General features: G+C 36.7%; 1 protein-coding gene across 1 annotated transcript in view; it reads left to right on the forward strand.

Annotated features, from left to right (window-relative positions):
• Positions 1 to 21638, forward strand: part of LOC308264100 (transmembrane protease serine 11F) — a gene marked incomplete at both ends in the record, with an annotated part of 42739 nt that overhangs the window by 2006 nt on the left and 19095 nt on the right. The window contains one exon of the mRNA XM_080697231.1: positions 5236 to 5354. Coding sequence (XP_080553357.1) covers positions 5236 to 5354 — 119 coding nt within the window. The remainder of the gene's footprint in view (positions 1 to 5235; positions 5355 to 21638) is intronic.

The following is a 21638-nucleotide window of genomic DNA, read 5'->3' on the forward strand; positions in this document are numbered from 1 at the left end:
CAGTGAGACCTGGTTTCAAAATAAAGAATAAAAAATAGGGCAGGGAGTGTAGCTCGGAGGTAGAATGCCTCTGGGTTCTATCCCCAGACCTGCAAAAAAAAAAAAAAAGGAAAAGGCCAAAGGAAGATGCCAATAGGACAACAAAAGGGGAGAATGGGACAATGTGAAGTGGGGTCTAGAGCCAAGGAATGAGGATAGTCTCTAGAGAAAGACATGACACAGATTTTCCCCTTACAACCTCCAGAAGAAACCAGCTTTGCCAACATACTGCTAGAGACATTAAAATTGACTTTTCTCCCTCTTACTTCAAAGATGGAAAGGACTAAGCACAGAGAAACTCAGTGAAAACCTAAATGTCATTGTCATGGGAGAAGAGATGATTCAAGAAGGCTCTGAGGAGTTCTGCTGGGGGAGGATGGGGGGAGTTCTTGGCTTAAATAAAGGAAATAATTCCAGCACATGCCAGTCAGAGACATAGAAATTTATTTAAGAAGTCACTTGAGAAGCTGAGACAGAAGGATTGTGGTTCATGGACAGCCTCAGCTACTTCGTGAGGCCCTCTGCAACTCAGTGAGACCCGGTTTCAAAATAAAGAATAAAAAATAGTGCTGGGGGTGTAGCTCAGAGGTAGAATGCCCCTAGGTTCAACCCCCAGTACCACCCATAAAAAGTGAACTATGACAAAGGATGAACAAGTAGAAGGGATAATGAGACACATATAGTTTTAAAAAGTAATATGCACATTTTCATAGGATAAAGGACTCAGTGAAGGAAACTGCATTGCAGTAACCAGGCTGATAACAAGAAGAAAAATTATTTTTAAACTGTGGTGGCCTACACCTGTAATACCAGTGTTTGGGAGACGGAGACAGGAGGATTACAGGTTTGAGCCAGCATGCTGTAATTTAGCAAGACTCTGGTTGAAAAGTTACAAATAAAAATGTCTACGGGTGTAGCACAGAGGTAGAAGGCCCCTAGGCTTAATCCCTGGTACCACAAAAATGTGGCATTAAAAGATTATAAATGAATAGATTCAAAGGAAGAAGAGGAAAATAATCAAATACATGAAATTATTACAATAAAAATAAGAATTTCCGCAGACTTACTGGTACAAGTAACCTCACCAGGATTGAAGTATATTTTATGGAGTTATTCTGATCCTAAACATCTCAATAATTGTGAATTATCGGCTTTAGCTGTATTACAATTTTAACCAATTAATTCTTCACTGCCAATTTTCCCTCCAGTCAAAGATTATGACAACACATTTATGGCTGGGTTTATCACTGTTAATGATAAACATGTTATGGGAAACCACAGGGCTGCTTTGTGAGAGATTGTTAAAAATAATGCTATATAAAATTTTGCTTTGTGTTAGGTAATTTGGAGGAAGTTTGAATGTTCTAGGTTTTTCCTCTGGAAGAAATGCTGTAGAAAATTTGAGTAATGCTGTGTTTAGGTGTCTTAAAAATAAACCCCTCTAAAGGCAGGAACAGTGAAGTGAAGCCAAACCAGCAGTTAAGTATTAGAAAAACAGAAGCCACCCTATGGGCCAAGATAAAGAGATGTTTCTTTTCTATTTTGATTTGTTTTGCTCTTTTGAACAACATTCAAGCTTTTGCTTGAGTTCAGACATATTATGTGGAATATTTTGTCTAGATCTAATATGGCCACAAAAATGGCTTCATCCAATGCTAATGTCCTACAGAATACCAGTTCCCAGCTGACCGTACCACATCAGTTTCTGAATGTTAGGGGCTATTTCTTTTCTCTCTAGTGTCTTATATTCATAATTTCATAATTTTTATCATACATTACAATTTTTATTATTACCTTAAAAATAACTTTTGTCTTATTGAGTATTAGCTGCTTGTCATATTCTGTGTCCTATTGCTGTAACAACATACTTGAAACTGGGTACTGACAAAAGAGGTGACTTAGCTCATAGTTTGGAAGGCTGAAGGTTCAAAATGGGCAACCCCACTGGTCTGGCATCTTGTTTGGGTCTCCTTTGCTTGGGTCTCCTTTGCAAGGCAAATGGCATCATGGAGGAGCACACAGGAGAGATTATCTGGAGAGACAGGAAGCTAGGGAGAAGGAAGGATTCTGCCTTGCTCTTTTGTAACAATCTATTCTTTAGGAAAACAATTAACTTCACAATAGCAGTATTAATTCCCTCTGAGAGCAGCTCCTCTAATGGCCTAATCACCTTTCACTAAACTCTACTTCTTTTTCCTATTTTCTTGTCTTCCTGGTACAGTGAATAAAACCCAGGGCCTCTCACATGCCGGGGGATTGCTCTACAGTAGAGCTAGCGCCCCCATCCCCAACACATGAGCCCTGGGAGACAAACTACATCCAAACCATGGCAGCATTTTGTAGAATTCATTTGAATTCTTATTTTTTATTTTACCAAAGAAAATAAAATTTTGAAAAGCCAAATATAATTTGAATATTAAATGAATATAATAGTATTTTTCCACATATTCAAGGCTCACTTCCACTCAAAATTGTGACATAAGTCATCCGCCTTGTTTTAGGCAGCTTTGTTTCACTAATTTTCACTATTTGCTAGTACTCTATTGTCTTAAACATGCTGAAATGTACTTATCTATTCAAGTGTTTATGGAAATTTGGATTATTTCAGGTGTTAAACACTCGAGTAATCCTACTCTGAATCTTCTTAATATATAAATTAAAGAGTGTGCTTAGGAAACAGAGATGATCCATTTCTGGGTCATTGGGCATATATTTATGTTATTTTCTTGTTTGTTTGTTTTATTTTTATGACTAATACCAAGCTATTTTGTTCCAGCACCATATGACAGTTCTTACTGCTCCATGTCATCACCAGTATTTAGTATTGTCACATCTTTATATATTTGATAATTTGGTGTAGGTTTTAGTATTGTCATTGTAATTTCAATTTGTGTGTGCCCAATCAACAGTCTGTCCAGGAATCAATCAGTAATTGGAACTTTTGTTATTGTGAAGTTCCTAAGTTTCTCATTTTTTTCATTTATAATTGAGTCATCATCTATCTTATTACTTTAAGTAATTTTTCCTAGAGAAAAAATAAAAAAAACCTTTCTGTGGGGAAGTCTAGGGAAAGAATATTCCCCAAAAAGGGCATTTCAGGTTAAAGTGGTAGCAAAACCAAAATCATAAGGAAAGAAAACAACATAGTAAATGCAGACAAATACATTTTAGTGAGGTTTCAACATAAATTATAAGGAGAATGTGACAAAGAATTTACTGAAGAGATAGGCAGGCTCCAGGACAAGAAAAACTTAGTAGTTCATAGTCAAAAAGCTGTGACTATTTCCCACTGACAGTGGAAAAAATTATAATGTTTTGGTTGGAGAAGTTGTACTATCAAATTTATAATTGTAAACATTATAGAATGGATTTGAACAGAACTGGAGGCAAAGATACTAGTTAGAAACTAGTTCAGCCAATTATAAGGACACAAACTGGATCTTTAGCAGACGTAGAATTTGTGAAGAAAATGGATTTTTTAAACTGAAATGATATTGTCAGAACCTGATGATTAATTAGAAGAGAATCAGATTGCTTCAAGAGTTCTAGTCTGTATGATATAGCTTATAATGAGATTATAATTAAGAGAGGGGATATAGATTAAAAAGTCATTTTGTTTTGAGTAAACATCAGCTAAATAGTTAATAAAGATCCAAATTAAGGATGTAGCCCCTGTGGGTGAGGTAAAAAATTGGAGAGATCAAATGGGTTGTATCCATAGTCTTTAAAGACTGAAAGATTTATTGGATGAAGATAGACCTTGTGTGAACATGTGGATGTACACAAAAAATGTAGGAAGTAGATCAAGTTGAGTAAAGAAGAGGTAAATGGTTATTTCACTTGGGAAACATTATAGTATATTTGAAGTGCGTAATGAATGCACAATAAATATTCTTCTGAAATGAGTTGTCAAGCAGTTGAAAATCATAACAAAGAGATGGTCTAGAGTGTTAGGGGGAACAAATGAATACTAGGTTATACCAGTTAAAATCACCAAGAAGTGCATAGTTGGACCACACCCAAGATAGGATGTGAGGAAGCTAAGAATCAAGATGGAAATCAAGAGCTTTTCATTGTAAAAGAGAATTGTTCAAGGAAGAAGGAAGAAATTAAAAACATAGTTTCATAAAGCTAACGATGGGTTTTCAAAGAATATGACTGCAAGTTTGGAATATAGCTTAGTGCTAGTGTTACCTAGTGTGTTTTTGAGGTCCTGGGTTCTTTTATTTTCTCTTTTTTTTCTTTTTGGTGGTACTGGGAATGGAACTCTTCTACCTCCGGGCTACACTCCCATACCTATTTTATATTTTTATTTTTGGAAACAGGGTCTCTTAAGTCAGAAAGGCTGGCTTAGAACCTGTGCGATCCTCCTGTCTCCACCTCCCAAGTGTGGGGATTGCAAGCGTGAGCCACCACGCCCAGCGAGGTCCTGAGTTCTAAACCCAGAAAACACACACACACACACACACACACACACACACACACACACACACACACAGAAGAATATGATTGGTGTCACAAAGAAATTGAGAAAAACAACAACAAAAAATAAATAAACCATGGATATTACAACTCTCGTCCTTAACAGTGGATGTTTTAGTGGTATTGTTAATAGATTTCAGAGAATTAAAAGTGAATGGGAGGGTGTATTCACCCCTCCATGCCAGTCTGGTATGGAGCTGTACCTATCCTCTGTATTTCTATCTTTCTAATAAACTTCTTTAAATCTTCAAAAACAAAAGTGAATGGGAATCAAGGAAGTGAAAACAATTAATATAGACTTCTATTTAAGTGAGCTTAGAAGCAGCACAAAATATTCAGTTTGTTCAGTATATCTTCCTATTACAGCCTAAATGTGATATACATACCTTTACAATCTTTATGCAAATAGGCCCATTTTATGACTTTTCAGCCTTTAACTTTCAATATTTACTTTCCATTCTATGCTGCATGTCCATTTGTATGAAAATGTTTCTCTGTATGAATATGTATAAATGAAGCATTTGATAAGTATACTTTGGGACCTGAATTTTCTATTTTGGCTGACTACAATGATGAAATTATAAAATATTTGAAAAGTATCTATAATAATGTTTGTCCTAAGTGGAAATAAAGTACATTATAGTGGCCCCTTTGGCAGAGTGGGTACAAAGAATTTATGACAATGAACCATGAATCTTTTGTTTTATCTTTCAGATGATAAGTCATTCTATTATCTTGCCTCTTTTAAAGTCACAAATATCAAATACAAAGAAAATTATGAAATGAGATCCTCAAGAGAGTTTATAGAAAGAAGTCATCAGATTGAGAGAATGGTAAGCTCAATAAAAATTTAAATGTTTATCTTTCTACCAATTTGAATACGGGCATTATAGGGATTGTCTCTTTGTGTCTCAGTCTTCCTACTGAAACATGGAGATAATACAGTATTTAGGGTATATAGTTGTGATTATTACAAAATACTTAAAATAGTGTTGTGCACCATTACATGTATGTAGTAGATTATAGAGCAGACAACCATTTAGCTTCTGGGGAAATTGTCGAAACAAATATTTTCCCTGTTTTAACTCTTTTTCTTTAGCTTTCTTTAACAAAACAACATAGATTGGCATATTAAACTTAGCTTTTTATTTTTGAAAGTACTTAAAGGATCATATAAAAAGATGTGCTATGTCTCTAATTTCTTTTTTTCTTGTGGTACTGAGGATGGAACTCCGAGGCATTCTATCTCTAAGCACACCCTCAGCCCTATTTTTTATTATTTATTTTGAAACAGGGTCTCACTGTGTTGCAAAGGGCCTCACTAAGTAGCTGAGGCTGTCTGTGAACCGTAATCCTTCTGTTTCAGCCTCCCAAATGCTGGGATTACAAGAATGCACCACCACGCCCAGCTATTTCTAATTCTTTATGTTAGTTTTAAGTTTATGCCCTCAGATATTTCGGTTTTCCTTGATAGCTTATGCATTTAACAAGGCATTTCTTAATTGTAAAACCTTTTGGCGATCTCATCTCTACGTGTCATAGAAAAATGCCAAATAGAGTAGTGTTTTCTTTTTCTACCATGAAAAGAATGACTATGGAGGGCATAGATTTGTTTAGAAAAACCCAGTATATTAGCTTGGAGTACAGCCTTTCAAGCTTTTGTTGTTGTTGTTTTGGTGGTACTGGGATTCCTGGAAACCCTTCTACTCTAACTCTGGGCTACATTCCCAGACCTATTTTTATATTTTTATTTGGAAACAGGGTCTCTTAAGCCAGCACTGCTGGCTTCGAACCTGCGGGATCCTCCTCGTCTCCGCCTCCCAAGTGCAGGGATTACAAGCATGCGCCACCACGCCTGGCAGCCTTTTAAGCTTTTGAAAGCTATTAGGTAACAGAGAAGTAAAAGCTGTGTAAAAAGGACACTGTATTGCTGTGTCTCTTTAGATTAACTATAAACACTATCTTTTTAAATTAAAAGATAAGAACTTTAACAACTTACACTGTCTCCTCAGTATACTCTCCTTTCTCGCTGTAAACAATGTGAGGTTCCTTACGTAAGCTCATTCTAAATATGAAAACCAATAAATAACATGTTACTTTCAATAGCTATTTAAACAGATCTGTTTTTGGTATTCGGTATTGAACCCAGGATAATTCTTCCTTCAAGATAGACCCCAGTTTTTTTATTTTTTATTTTGAAACAGCATCTTGCTATGATTTCCAAAACAGAAAATAGTTCACTTATTTTCTCTTCTTTGTAGAATGCTCTAAGAGGGATGCACCACTACTTACTAATTCATTTCATTTCTGACAAACATCTGTTTATGATTTCAATAGGTTAAAAAAAATGTCTTTACATATCTCCTAGCACATGTGCTAGATCCTCTCCAAGTGAAAAGCTCAAGAGCTTCACTGAATCATGGGCTTGTCTCAGACTCAAGTTGATTCTGATCAGTCATTTTCCAAAGCATCTTTAAACATTTGTATTACTATTAGCAAAGCATGAGAATTCTTGCTCTATATTCTCCTCAAAATTTATCAATTTGATTTTTCAATTTTGCCATGAATAGTATCTTATTATGTATTTCATTTGCATTTTTATTATTAATGAAGCATTTATATTTCATCTTCTACAATTGCATACTCATGATTTGTTGCCTATCTTCACAGCAGTTTTGTCTTTATAAATTCATTAGAAACATGTTTTACATAAGAAGGAGGGAGGGGGAGGGAATGGGGTAGAAATTGGGTGAGGGCTAATTGAGTGATGTGTGAGTGTATGCCTCTTCCATCTTATACTCCATTAAGATGTACGACTATAATGCGCCAGTAATATTTTTTAAATACTGTATGAAAAAATTAAAAAAACATGTTTTTCGGGAAATGAATCCTCTTCCATTATATGTATTTGGTTATATTCTTTGTGACTTTCCTTTTCATTATCTTATATTTGGATGAACAGAGGTTCTGAGTTTTAAATATCAAGTTATCATCCTTTTCTTATTGGTTCTTTTCTTTTGTTTTTATACTAAATCCTTTTAGATTCTGATGTTACTTGTCTTTTAAAAATCCTGATTTTCCTTTCCTCATTTAAGACTTATTCTATATGGAATTGATATTTGCGTGTCTGTTTGATTTAGGGATTTATTTAATTTTATTTTTGTGGTACTGAGGGTGGAACCCAGGGGCTTTTCTACCTCTGGGCTATACTCCCAGACCTATTTTATACTTTATTTGGAAACAGGGTCTCACTAAGTAGCCGAGGCTGGCTTCAAACCTGTGTGATCCTCCTGTCTCAACCTCCCAAGCACAGGGATTACAAGCGTGTGCCATCACGCTCTGCTTAGGTTTTTATTTTTATTTATTTATTTATTTATTTTTAATTTATTTTATTGAAAATAAATGTTATACATTTAATCTGTATTTGGTGCCCTCTCCCCCCCGTTTCCCTTCCCCCCTCCCTATACTTAATACCCAGGATAACCTTGCTATATTCGTACTTTTACACCTATTTGGAAATAGCCGCTCATCAATCAAGTTCAGCCTCCTTCCTCTCTTAGTTTTCCATTCAAATTTTGCTGAAATTTCCCTTCCATTATCTGGAGTCCCTCTTGTATCCCCAATGCTCACTCATTTGGGCATATTAGAGGAAACATATGTCCCTTCTCTTTCTGTGCTTGGCTGATCTCACTTAACATAACGCTTTCCAGCCCTTTCCATCTTCTTACAAATGACATGATTTTGTTCTTCTTAATAGCTGAATATAATTCCATTGTGTGTATTTCCCATAACTTTGCAAACCATTCATCTGTTGATGGGGGCCTAGGTTGTTTCCAAATTTTGGCTATTATAAATTGTGCTGCTATGAACATAGGTATGCATATGTTGCTGTAGTTCTCTGTTTTCAACCCCTTTGGAAAAATACCCAGGAGTGGTAAAGCTGGATCGTATGGTGGATCTATTCCCAGTTTTCTAAGGAATCTCCACACAGATCTCCATAGTGGCTGAACTAGTTTGCACTCCCACCAACAATGTAAAAGAGTTCCTTTTTCCCCACATTCTCACCAGCATTTATTATTGTTTGATTTCTTTATGCTTGCCACTCTGACTGGGGTTAGATGGAATCTCAGTGTAGTTTTGATTTGCATCTCCCTGATGGCTAATGATGAAGAACATCTTTTCATGAATCTATTGGCCATTTGTATCTCTTCTTTTGTAAAATGTCTATTCATTTCAGTTGCCCATTTCTTGATTGGGTTGTTTGCTTTGCTACTGCAGAGTCTTTTGAGCTCTTTGTATATTCTGAATATTAGCCCCCTATCGGAGTGGTGACTGGTAAAGATCTTCTCACATTCTGTAGGCTTCCTCTTTAGGTTCTTGATGGTTTCCTTTGATGAGAAGAAACTTTTTAGTTTGATGCTATCCCACTTGTTGATTCTTGCTTTAATTTCCTGAGCTTTGGAGGTTTTGTTGAGAAAGTTACTGCCTGTGCCTATATGTTGTAGTGATGAGCCTATGTTCTCCTCTAATAACTTCACAGTCTCTGGTCTGATTTCTAAGTCTTTGATCCATCTTGAGTTGATTTCTGTGCATGGTGAGATATAGGGGTTTAGTTCCATCTTTCTACAAATGGATAGCCAGTTCTCCCAGCACTTATTCCAGGTATTTATTTTAGACAGCTGTCATTATGCCCAAAATACCCAACAAGACAATTTAGAGGAGAAAATATTTATTTGGGCTCACAGTTTTAGGGGTTTATGCCATGGTTGTCTGGCTCCAAAGCAAAAACATCATGGTGGCAGGGGTCGCAGAGGGATACTACTCAGCTCATGTCAACCAGAAGCAGAGAGAAGGACATATACAGTCCCCAAAGCCATACCCCCCATGACTTGTCTCCTTTGGCCACACCTTCCTGCTTATAATTACCATCCAGTAAATTAATTAGAATTATTAATCCATCAGTAGGCTTATCCTCTGATGAGGTTAAAGCCTGATTCACTTATTTCACTTCTGCATATTTCTATATTGCCAATATATGAAATTTTCTGAGGGACATCCCATGTCATGCCATAAAAGAATTTGACTTAATTTTTCCAGTATATAATAAGCAATTCTCTTATCACTACTTATTGAATAGTCAGTGGTTCCCCAGCAGATCTTTTATGCCATCTCTACCATAAATCAAGTTTCTGTATATGAATTGAGATGTTTCTGGGCTCTTCATCCTATTCTATTGGTCAGCCTGTTTTTATTGTGTTAACACCATCGATAATACTTTAATATTAATAGTCAATTAATTGTCAATTAATTGTCAATTAATGTCAATATTTTGACAATAGTTGTTAGTGTCTGTTACACTGGTTTATTAGGGCTGCTGTAGCACATTACCATAAAACTAGGTGGTTTATTTTATTAAATTATTTATTTATTTGGTGGTACTGGTGGTGGAACTCAGAGGCTGTTCTACCTCTGGGCTATCTTCCCAGACCTATTTTATACTTTATTTGTAAACAAGGTCTCACTAAGTTGCTGAGAGCCTCACTAAGTAGCTGAGGCTGGCTTTGAACCTGTGTGATCCTCCTGTCTCAGCCTCCCAAGCACTGGGATCACAGGTGTGCACCACCACGCCAGGCTAAACTAGGTGGTTTAAAACAACTGAAATTAGTGGAAAAAATATTCAACATCATTAGCAATCAGGGAAATGCAAATTAAAACTACACTGATATTCTATATAACCCCAATCAGAACGGCAATCATAAAGAAGACAAATAACAATAAATGGTGATGAGGATGTGGGGAAATAGGAACCCTTCTACACTGCTGGTGTGATTGCAAAGTAGTTCAGCCACTATGGAGATCAATGTGGAAATTCCTTAGAAAATGGGAAATGGATCCACCATATGATCAGAAAGTTAATTTTTAACAGTTCTGAATGCCAAAAATATAAAATGAAAGTATCAATACTCTCTGACCTTCTCTATTGTTTCTTTGGTTTAGGTGTTTATTATTTCTTCTTTGCAGCTAATCTCTTGTGTATTTTCTCTAGTGCTGGTTTGGAAGACATAAATTCTTTCAGTTTGTGTTTGTTATGGAAGATTTTTATTTCCCCATTGAGTTTGAGAGATAGTTTTGCTGAGTGGGAAATTTTGGGCTGCAGGTTATTTTCTTTTGGAGTCTAGAATATGTTACTCCAGGCTTTCATGACTTGGTTTGGGAAATCTGAAGGTATTCTAATTGATTTGCCTTTGAATGTCACTTGATATTGTGCTTTTGTTGCATTTGAGATTCACTCTTTGGCTTCTATGTTGGTCAGTTTGACTGTTTTGTGGCTTGATAAATCTATTTTTTCTAATCTTGTTTAAAGGGGATTTTACAAGTTTCCTGTACCTATGTATTGACCTCTTTTGCTATGTTTGGAAAATTTTTTGATATTACTTCTTTGAAAATATCATTGATCCCTTTGGTTTCACCTTCTATTCCCTCTTCAATGCCTATTATTATTAGGTTAGCTCTTTTAAGATGGGTCCAAATCTCTTCAATGTCCAATTCATGTTGTCAAATTTTCTGTAATTATATACTATGTGTTCATTTTAGATTGATCATCTTCTAAAAACAAGATTATATTCTCCATATGGTCTAATATATTGTTTATAGTTTGTATTGATGCATTCACTTTAATGATCTTTTATTCTTTCAGACCCTCTCTAAATTCTTTCCAGAAATCCTGTATTCTTTTTTTATTGATGTGTTTATTTGTACATCATAATGCGATAAAAAAAAAACTTGTGTAGACATACATGCCCACATTGCCAAGTTAGCCCCTACCCAATCCCCACCTCATTCCTTCCCCATCCCTCTCTCCCATGCTTGGCTTAGTGGTTGACATTGATATGTCTAAGTACATAATGTCCTTTAGAGTTTCCTTCTTTCCCCCTCCCATCCCCTCAGTTAGGTTGCCTTATTTGCTCCTCTATAGGATCTTCTTTTTCACCTAGAGTTCCTCCTATGACTCATTTCTCCTTAGCTTTCACACATTAGGGATATGTGAAAAGTATTTCTTATTTTTTGTGACTGACTAATTTTGCTTAGCATAATGTCCTCCAGTTCCATCCATTTCCCTGAAAATGATGTAATTGTGGGTTTTTTATGGCTGAGTAAAATTCCATTGTGTACATATCCCACAGTTTTGTAATCCATTCATCTGTTGATGGACATCTTGGCTGGTTCCATAGTTTGGCAATGGTGAATTGTGCAGCTATGAACATAGATATGAATGCATTAGTTTGGTAGTTTGATTTGCTTTCTTTTGGATAGATATCCAGAAGTGATATTGCTGGGTCAAATGGTAAATTTGTTACCATTCCTTAGAAGATCCTCCATACTGTTTTCCAAAGTGGTTGCACTAATGTGCAATCCCACCAACAATGTTTTAGAGTTCCTACTTCTCCACATCCTCGCCAGCAATTGTTGTTGTGTATGTTTTGAATTATTGCCATTCTAGTTGGAGTTAGGTGAAATCTAAGGATAGTTTTGATTTATATCTCTCTGATTGCCAATTATGTTGAGCAATTTTTTCATGCATTTATTGGCTATTTGAATTTCTTCTTTCATGAAGTGTCTATTTAGTTCACTTGCCCATTTTTTATTGGATTATTTGTTTTTTTAGTGTTGAGTTTCTTGAATTCTCTGTATAGTCTAGATATTATTTCTCTATCTGAGGAGTAGGTGGCAGAAATCTTCTCCCATTCTGTTGGCTCACAATTGAGGTTTTTAAGTTTCCTTTGATGAACAGAAGCTTTTTAGTTTCATGCAATCCCACATATTGATTTCCCTTTAGTTTCATGTGTGCCTAGTTTTGATCTGTGCCTATGTGTTGCAGTGTTGGACCTATGCCCTCTTAAAGGAGCCTCAAGGCCTCTGGTCTATTTCCGAGTCTTTGATTCATCTTGAATTGACTCTTGTGCAGGGTGAGAAATTGGAATTTCTTTCCTTTTTTCTGCATATGGTTAACCAGTTTTGCCAACACTATTTGTTAAACAGGCTATCTTTCTTCCAGTGTATGTTTTTGGCCCCTTTGTCAAAAATAAATTGGCTGTAAGTGTGTTGATTTGTTTCTGAGTCTTCTATTCAGCTTCCTTGGTCTATGTATCTGTTTTTGTGCCAGTACCATGATGCTTTTATTACAGTGGCTTTGTAGTATAGTTTAAATTCAGGTATTGTGATTCCTCCTGCATGGTTTTTGTTATTAAGAACTACTTTGGCTATTCTGTGTTTTTTGTTGTTCCAAATGTACACATAGTTTATAACACAGAAAAAACAATTTGACAGCAGGAATTAGACATTGAAGAAATATAGGCACATCTTAAAAGAGCTAACCTAGGAATAATTCCATAGAGGAGGAAAAAGAAGGTGAAACAAAGCGGCTCAACAATCTTTTCAAAGAAATAATAGCAGAAAATTTTCCAAACATAGAGTAAGAGACCAACACACAGGTACAGGAAACTTATAGAACCCCCTTTAGACAAGATCATAGAAAATGTTCTCCATGCCACATAATCATTAAATTTACCAATGTAGAAGCCAAGGAGAGAATCTTAAAGGCAACAAAAACAAAAGACAAAGTGACATTCAGAGGAAATCATTTATAATCGCTACAGACTTCCCAAACCAAGTCATGAAAGCCAGAAGGGCCTAGAGTAACATATTCCAAACTCTGAAAGAAAACAACTTGCAGTCAAAAATTTCCTACCCAGAAAAACAATCTCTAAAATTAGATGGGGAAATAAAAATATTTCATGACAAACAGAAGCTGAAGGAATTATGTCTTCAAAACAACCACTAGAGAAAATACTCAAAGAGATTAACTACAAAGAAAAAACAAGTAATACATGCCACAACCAGAGAAACATTAATTTCCATCCAGCAGACAACTAAGAAGAGAAGAGCAAACAGTATTTCAAACAGAAGTAAAATCTCAGCATGTTAGGAATTAAAAATCATCTCTCCATAATCACACTGAATTTAAATGGACTCAACTCCCGAATAAAAAGACATAAAGTGGCAAAATGGATTAAAAACCAGAACCCATCTATATCATTTCTACTGTTAAATTTCTGATTTGTCCTTCTGTCAAACTCTGCAATTCTGTGTTGTTGGGTTCTGTTATTGTTCAGTTGTTAAAGCTTATTGCTTCCTTGTTATTCCTCCTTCTCATAATTTCTAAAGTTTGTGTCTTTGTTGCTTTTGCTAGGTTTTTCTCAATCTCTGAGTGTCAGCTGGAATATACAAGGGCAAGTTGTGTTGTATTTAATGATGAAGACTGAGTGAGGAGGAAAGTGATGAAGTTGTAAATGCAAGAATAGGGAAAAGTTACAGATAGGATTCAATAGAATGAGAGAATGAGTTTGGTATGGTAGTATAGAGTAGAAATTAGAGATAGTATGTAGTGGGATTCTAGTAACCAGTGTAGATTATTTTGTATAGTGATAGGAAGTGGATTTAATACAAGACAAAGAAGAGAAAAGAAAGAAACGAGAAGGAAAGAAGAGAGGAGAGAGAAGGAGAGGAGAAAAGAGATGTACAAGGGAGGAGGATTGTGAAAAGGATGGGAAAGAGAGCAAACAAACAAGCATACACACAAAAAATAAGAGAACAAAACAACAACAACAACAACATATAATGCAACACTTCAAATATATGAATACTGAGCAGACTTGGCCTCTTCAGTCTCACTCTATGCAGGCACCAAGTGCCACTGACACTTTTCCTGCAGTAATCCTGGATCTCTGAGACTCTCTTAGTCTATCCATCCCCATCAGACCTCATTTTTACATAGTCTGGTCTCAACTTTATTTTGGGAAATATCAGGTAGCTAGTGCACTACTGATTTAATTCCACACTTTAAAACTGTAATTGCCTCCTTGTTTAGAAAAAAGTAAATAGAAGCAGTTTATTTTTTCATGTCTTCTATGATATATTGGCTTTATTTTGGAATAAATGCTCATAATATTCCCAAAAGCTAATATTTGTATAAGTAACATGCCAATTATTATAGTTGTGTTGTAGATAATTTTCAAAGTGAAGACTAAGAAATTCCCACAACTCCATCTACTCTGCAGCACTTTTAATGCCAAAGGCCCACAGACGTCAGTCCTTGACTTTCCTAACCTTCTGCGTCAGGAATATCTTTTACGAAAACTTCCTTGTGGGGCTATTTATGTTCTAAAGCTACAAAAAAATTTGAGGAGCTATTTTCAAAGATTTCCTTTTTCATTTTTTTTTATTTCAAGGAAATAACATTTAGAATACAAAAACTTCTATGGAGACACTAAATATTACCTTTTAAAACACTTTCTCGTTTAACTTTATTGATTTGTTTCCTAGCTACAAGCTGTACTTCATCTGAAAATTGGGATATGTGATAACATATCTTCCAAAAAAATAGACACTGAAGTTTCTGTATAGCACAACCTTCTTTATTTTTAACTAATTTTTTCTTGTATATATTGAGCCCAAGAGGTAGAATTTGTGATTCAAAGTTTTTGGTTAAGTGATTTCTTAACAAAGAGCTTTCAGAAAGAAGATAGAGACTTTGCTTAAAAGGGCAAAGGAAGCTATACAAAGATGTTGTTTCAAAAATACAGCCTCGGCTTCACTTATATGGAAAATCCAGGGCCTAGATTGTATCACAGAGGTGGTTCTCTGCACACTTAAGAGAGCTGGGCTGTTTGTCTTATACCAGAGAGCTGCCAGGGAAGGTGGAGTATAACTCCCACACATTGCTGGGTGAGGCATTCAGGTCAGACAAGGGCAAGCTTCTGGAGAAGTACAGTCGTGAGCTGTTATCAGTTAATATTTACAGAATCTGGGAGATGGGTACACCCATCCACTAGATATAATTTATATTGAGAATAAAAGCAAATTTATGTCTTGTACTTTCATCATAATTCATCATCATGTAGGTGAATCCAGCTTCTTGATAGATTTCTAAAGAACGAAGGCATTTTTATTTGCTTGACAAGCAGTTATAAACAATAAATACCCATTGGCCTAAGCTTCTAGAGCATCCAAGGCATGGTGCTGGCTTTGCTTTGCTTTCTTTGTTCATATGCAAATGATCACCTCTATTCTCATAATAGGACACTCTTGGCAGAAAATAACAGAAACTCAATTAACAAGTCAAAGTAGAGATACCATATATAAATAAGTGAAGACTATCGGGATCACCTACAGTCTCATCTGCCTTCATAATTCAAGAGATCAAAGTTCCTAGGCTTTTTCTCTTCCTTTTTATTATTTTCCACATGGAAGGTATGATGGCTAATAGCTACCTTATATTTACATTTTCTAAGTTAGTAATTGAAGCAGGAAAAGACTAATTTTTATAATAATTATCTTCAAATGAATGTTTGAAGATTCAATCTTGTTATCTGATTGGCCCAATTTGGAACACTTGACCTTCCCTACATTAAACAATGTGTCCAAGCTTGGCTTGGTGGTGTATGCCTATAATCCTCATAGTTGGGAGAGTGAGACATAAGAATCACAAGTTTGAGGCCAGCCTCAGCAAATTAGGTCCCGTGTCAAAATAAAAAGGGCTGGGGTTGTAATGTGCAGGCAGAATGCCCTTGAATTCAATCCCCACGTACAAAACAAAACAAAACAACAAAAACACTGTGACTAAGAGTATGAAATGATGCCACCCTAGTGGGAAGTGGGAGACAAGGCAAGTTTAACTCCATTTTAACAATGTAGATAAATTAAGCCATTGCTGTGAATTCAATAGTCTATTTACTTGATGTTTCCTCTTGGCTGTCTCACAGATGCTTCAAAGTTACCACGTCCAAATCCCCTTCTTGAAAAATGCTCCCTCTCCATTTCTCTGACTCCTACGTATTTCCCTGCTCAGCAAATGACACCACTGTGTACCTGGTTGCTAGAACTCCTGCATTCTTCCTATTCTCATGTCTAATCCATTTGCAAGTCACATTTCTGCCTCCAATTTGTGCTCTCCATTCTGGGCCTAACTTCATATAAGCAACTCATGATTAACACTATTTCTTTTTCAGAATCTCCCTTTACTTTTGGTATTGGGGATTGAACTCAGGGACACTATTCAAGCTACTCTCCCAGACCATTTTATCTCACTATTTTATTTTATTTCGAAATAGAGTCTCACTGAGTTGTTGAGAGTTTTGCTAATTCCTGAGGCTGGCATGAACCTGCAGTCCTCCTGTCCCAACTTTCTTTCCACAAGGTCCCTTTAGTATCTTATCTACATAGCAATCAAAATGATCTTTGGAGAGCATATTGTGTTATCCTTTTGCTTAAAATTTTACAGATGGCTTCCAAATGTACTTAGAATAAAACCCAAGCTCTTCACCAAAGCCTTCAAGCCCCTGCATGGCTGTAACCTTTCCAATTTCTATACTCTTCTCACTGTGTTTTACCCATATTGGCCACCTTTTGGATTCTTTATGTATTCTGCTTCTATCACTTTGATTGACCCATGACCCTTCTTTCAGTTGCTGACTAGGCATACTTTAAGTATCATATAAACATCACCTTCTGGGAAAAACATTCTGTTATATTTCCCCAGTGATTTTCGTGTGTGTGTGTGTGTGTGTGTGTGTGTGTGTGTGTGTTGTGTGTGACATTTTACTTTGGATAAATTCATGGTATTTTGTCACACTCTAATACAAAACACTCCTGATCCTACCTCAAAGTATCACATATAGACAGTTCAAAATTTCAAAGGACATTTATCTAAAATTCTACAGACATTAAAATTGACTTTTCTCCCTCTTACTTGAAAGATAGGAAGAACTAAGTACAGAGAAGCTCAGTGAAAACCTAAATGTCATAGTCATAGGAAAAGAGATGATTCAAGAAGGGTCTGAGGAGTTCCACAAGGGGAGGTTGTTGGGGGGTAGTTCTTGGTTGAAATGAAGAAAAAAAAATCCAGCACATGTCAGTCAGAGACATAGAGATTAAGAAAGCATCAGGGTGGGGTGGGGGGGTTGAGTATCGCAGTTTGCGGACAGCCTCGGCTACTTAGTGAGGTCCTTCGCAACTCAGTGAGACCCTGTTTCAAAATAAGGAATAAAAAATAGGGTTGGGGGGTATAGCTTGGAGGTAGAATGTCCCTGGGTTCCATTCCCAGTTGGGGGGGGGGAGAGAGAGAGAGAGAGAGAGAGAGAGAGAGAGAGAGAAGAAGGGAGAGAGAGAAGTGAAGAAGGAAGGAAGGAAGGAAGGAAGGAAGGAAGGAAGGAAGGAAGGAAGGAAGGAAGGAAGGAAGTCAAAAGAGAATACGGGCCAACTCCAGATAAGAAAAGGCAATTTGGGAGTCCATGGCTCTTCTTTTAAAGGAAGTGTGGTGAAGGAAGATGGGAAGGTTTGTGAGAATGATCTCAGTCTGGTGATCTCAGTACAGTTTGGTCATCTGGTCAGCTTCTGGATCCTGATTCTGATCAATAGATAACTTTGGCTTAAACTCTTAATTATTGGGATAATTAACACTGCTCCAGGTAGCTATCATGAGTGAATGAGTGAAGATTTGTATATTTCTCAGAAATTTGGGAGTGACAGGCCTGGCTTGGGAGATGAAAGTATGAGAAACTTCAGCAAAAAAAAAGGTTTTAATATTAAAGCTAACAATTTCTCCATCCTTCTTTTATATCTCTTTTTCTTTTATTTCTTTTGTCCAGCATGACTCAGAATTAACACAAACCTGTGAAGTGACTGTGTTCTTTGCACAGTTGATGAAGTTTCCTGTTAGCATTCATGTGGTGTCACCCCTGAGGTCTTCTTGTTCCCACCTTGCTTCAGGGATTTAAACTTACACTTGGCAACATGATTTGTAGATAAACAGTTTTTCCATATCTTTGCCTTTACTTTCTGGTTGATTCTTAATTCATTTACTCATTTATTCATCTATTTGCTTAGCCATGCACTGAGGTATACTCTAGTTCCTGACACTGTGTGGGCACTGGAGATACAAGGATGAGTCAAACACCCTCCTGCCTTCTCACAGTTCATGACCTAGAGTGGGAGAGACTAGTGTATACCAGTGGGATATTTGCTAGAATAGAATTATGTTCAAAATGCCGGGTGGCTCAAATCAAAGAAGTGTTGAACATTGAGGAATATAAAGAGATGCTAAGCTTGTCATAGAGTTTCTCAAAAAGAGCAAAGTTGTAATTGAAGATATTTGCCTGGAGGTGAAAAAATAATATGTTGTAGGAAGAGGAAATGATTGCTCAGTCACCCAGGTGTGAAACAGCCTATAGAGATTAAGAAAGAGCAATTATTAGATAAGACACCTCACTTCCACTCACCCTGCTATTTTGCAGATGCACAAGGTAGACCCATGCCCGCAGGGCTGTAGGATGGGGAGGCTGCCTGGATCCTGAGCACAGTCCACAGGCCTCCCAGTACCGACAACAGGAATATCCACAGGCAGGCAGAGCAGACACTGGCCTTCTACCTCCACCTTCATCTCCCGTGCCCTGGTCATGTGGGCCCCCAGTCACTGAAGTCACTCTCCAGGCAGACACAGAGACCCTGTGCACTGCAGACACCATGGACAATCTCTCAAAAAGGCTGGGGTCTTCTAGCTGGCCCAAGGCCCGTGGGTGGGGGGGCCTTATGCCTTGCAATATGAGCTAGCGGCAACCTTGGATCCCATGTTCTTTGCACAGTTGATGAAGTTTCCTGTTAGCATTGTTGGTTCCGTATCCTGGGGACATCTGGCAAAATGAAGCTGGATGCTATTATACTTGCTGTCTTGGTTGTACATGTTACTGGCATTTCAGTTGGAACTGGGTTAGCCTTAGCTTGTCCCTCAGGTTCATTTTTTTTTTTTTTTAAGGCAAGAATCTAAAATGTGTAGGGATCATACTTCAAAGAGGAATCCTCATTTTGATGCTGTGTTGCTTTCCTTGCTGGGTTATCCTCTACAGTACTAAGCACATCACCCTACTCTTCAAACAAGACCCTGAACTCTCCAGGATAGCCCACATTTAAGTGATAATTTTCATTCCTGCCTTTCCAGCATCATTCCCGGTCAAGCTGCAGACGAGATATTTACGAAGTCAGGGCATCACCATGCCTCAAGTTATTACTGAGATGGCAGCGAATGTCCTCACTGTGGGCATAAATGTGCTCTTGTATGCCCTGGACTTAGAGTGGTAGGTTCTGCCTGGGCCAGCACCACTTCCCAATTTTTCCTGTCTGCTTTTCTCTTTCTCTTCATGCGGTGGGGGAAAGTTTAGATTACGAATTGTTTCCAAAAGTTGAGGTCCTACATCAAGCCAGCTATTTCCAATACATTCATGGTGTGGGTTTAATGGTGGGCCTTTGAATTGGCCCCTTCTTTAAAGAACTGATTAATGAGACACAGCTAGGAGCCCGGGTCTTCATTTAGGAACTGGCCTCTGTGGTCTACTAGGTGACCCACAGTTATGATATAGCATCCAATGTCAGAGCAAGCACTCCAGGTCCAGGGAACCCCCATCAGGTTCAGTGCTTCTGCTTCATGGTCCTCCAGTATCCCAGTGTGTGTGCATTTGCAATGCATGTTTTACTTGCAGCTTTAAGGATGCTGTTGGCTGTGTATGCACCAGTGACAAAAAAAATCCACAATTTCACTTGTGAGACAAATAATGCCTATTTTTACCTGTTTGATGAACTTGAAGCTATCTGTGGTGAAGTCCTGAGAGGTTCAGGAAAACAAAAGATTGGTGAATATCATTGAATATCACAAGATAAGGCTAGCCCAGTTCCAACTGAAATGCCAGTAACATGCACAACCAAGACAGCAAGTATCATAGCAACCAGCTTCACTTTGACCAGATGGCCCAAGAGTACAGAACCAACAATGCTAACAGGAAACTTCATTGAATGTCATTGTTTACTATGTTTTGGGTTTCCCTTTGGCGTATCTATGATGTTCAGTGCTAAACTTGGGATAATGAGTCTCTGGTCCGGATTGATAGTTTGTGTCTTCTTTCAAGCTCTTTTCTATTTGGCATACTTCTTTTTTTTTTTTGGTCAGTTGTTTTTTTTTTTTATTGGTGCACTGTATTCATACATCATAGTGGGATACAAACTTTTGTAGACATACATGCACACATCGCCCAGTCAGCCCCCACCTGATCCCCACCCCATTCTCTCCCCATCCCTCCCTCTCATGCTTGGCTTAGTGGTTGACATCTAGTATTATAGCAATTTATCCAAAATTAAAAATGATAATCTCACATAACAGTTTCATTTGTCTGATACCAAGCTTTTGATGACTTAAAGATAACATTTCAATATTTCTTTTTATTTTCTTTCTTACCAGAGAATATTTTTTTCTATGTTTTTTAGGTGAAACTATCATATATTTATATATTTATTTTTCAGAAAAAAATCTATCCTAATATGGAATATGGACTCTAGGTACCCAAAATGATCTTGAAAAAGTACAAAGCTAGAAGATATATATTTTCTGATTTCAAATCATATAAAGCTACAATAATTGAAACAGTGTAGTACTATTCTAAAGGCAGATATATAAACCATTGGAGTTAAATAAAATCCTAGAGCTAAATTCTTCCCTATATTGTCAAGTTATTTTTGACAAGGTTTCCACGAACATTTGGTGGTGGAAATATTAATCTTTTAACTAAATATTGTTAAAAAATAATAATTACATGGAAAAGAGTAAAGTTGGACCCTTACCTAATCCCATATACAAATATTAACTCAAAATAGATAAAAGACCTAAATATAAATCTTAAGACTATAAACTTTTAGGAGAAAATCTGGGTCATAAAACCTCACAACATTGAAATTGGCAGTGATTTCTTGGATATGATTTCAATGGCACAGGCAACAGAGGAGTATACAAACTCCCTAAAAAAATAAAAAAATATTGTATATCCAAAGACAATGTAAACAGAGTTTAAAGTTACTAATAGAATTGGATAAAATATTTCCAAATGCTATATCTGAAGGTATATTAATATTCCAACTAGAAATCCTAAAAATTAACAACAATAAAGGCAAACAATACAATTTAGAGATAGGTAAAAGACTAACATAAATAATGAATCTCCACAGATAACCAATCTCAG

The sequence above is a fragment of the Muscardinus avellanarius genome, assembly GCF_963383645.1.
Source record: "Muscardinus avellanarius genome assembly, chromosome: 6".
Classification (NCBI taxonomy): domain Eukaryota; kingdom Metazoa; phylum Chordata; class Mammalia; order Rodentia; family Gliridae; genus Muscardinus; species Muscardinus avellanarius.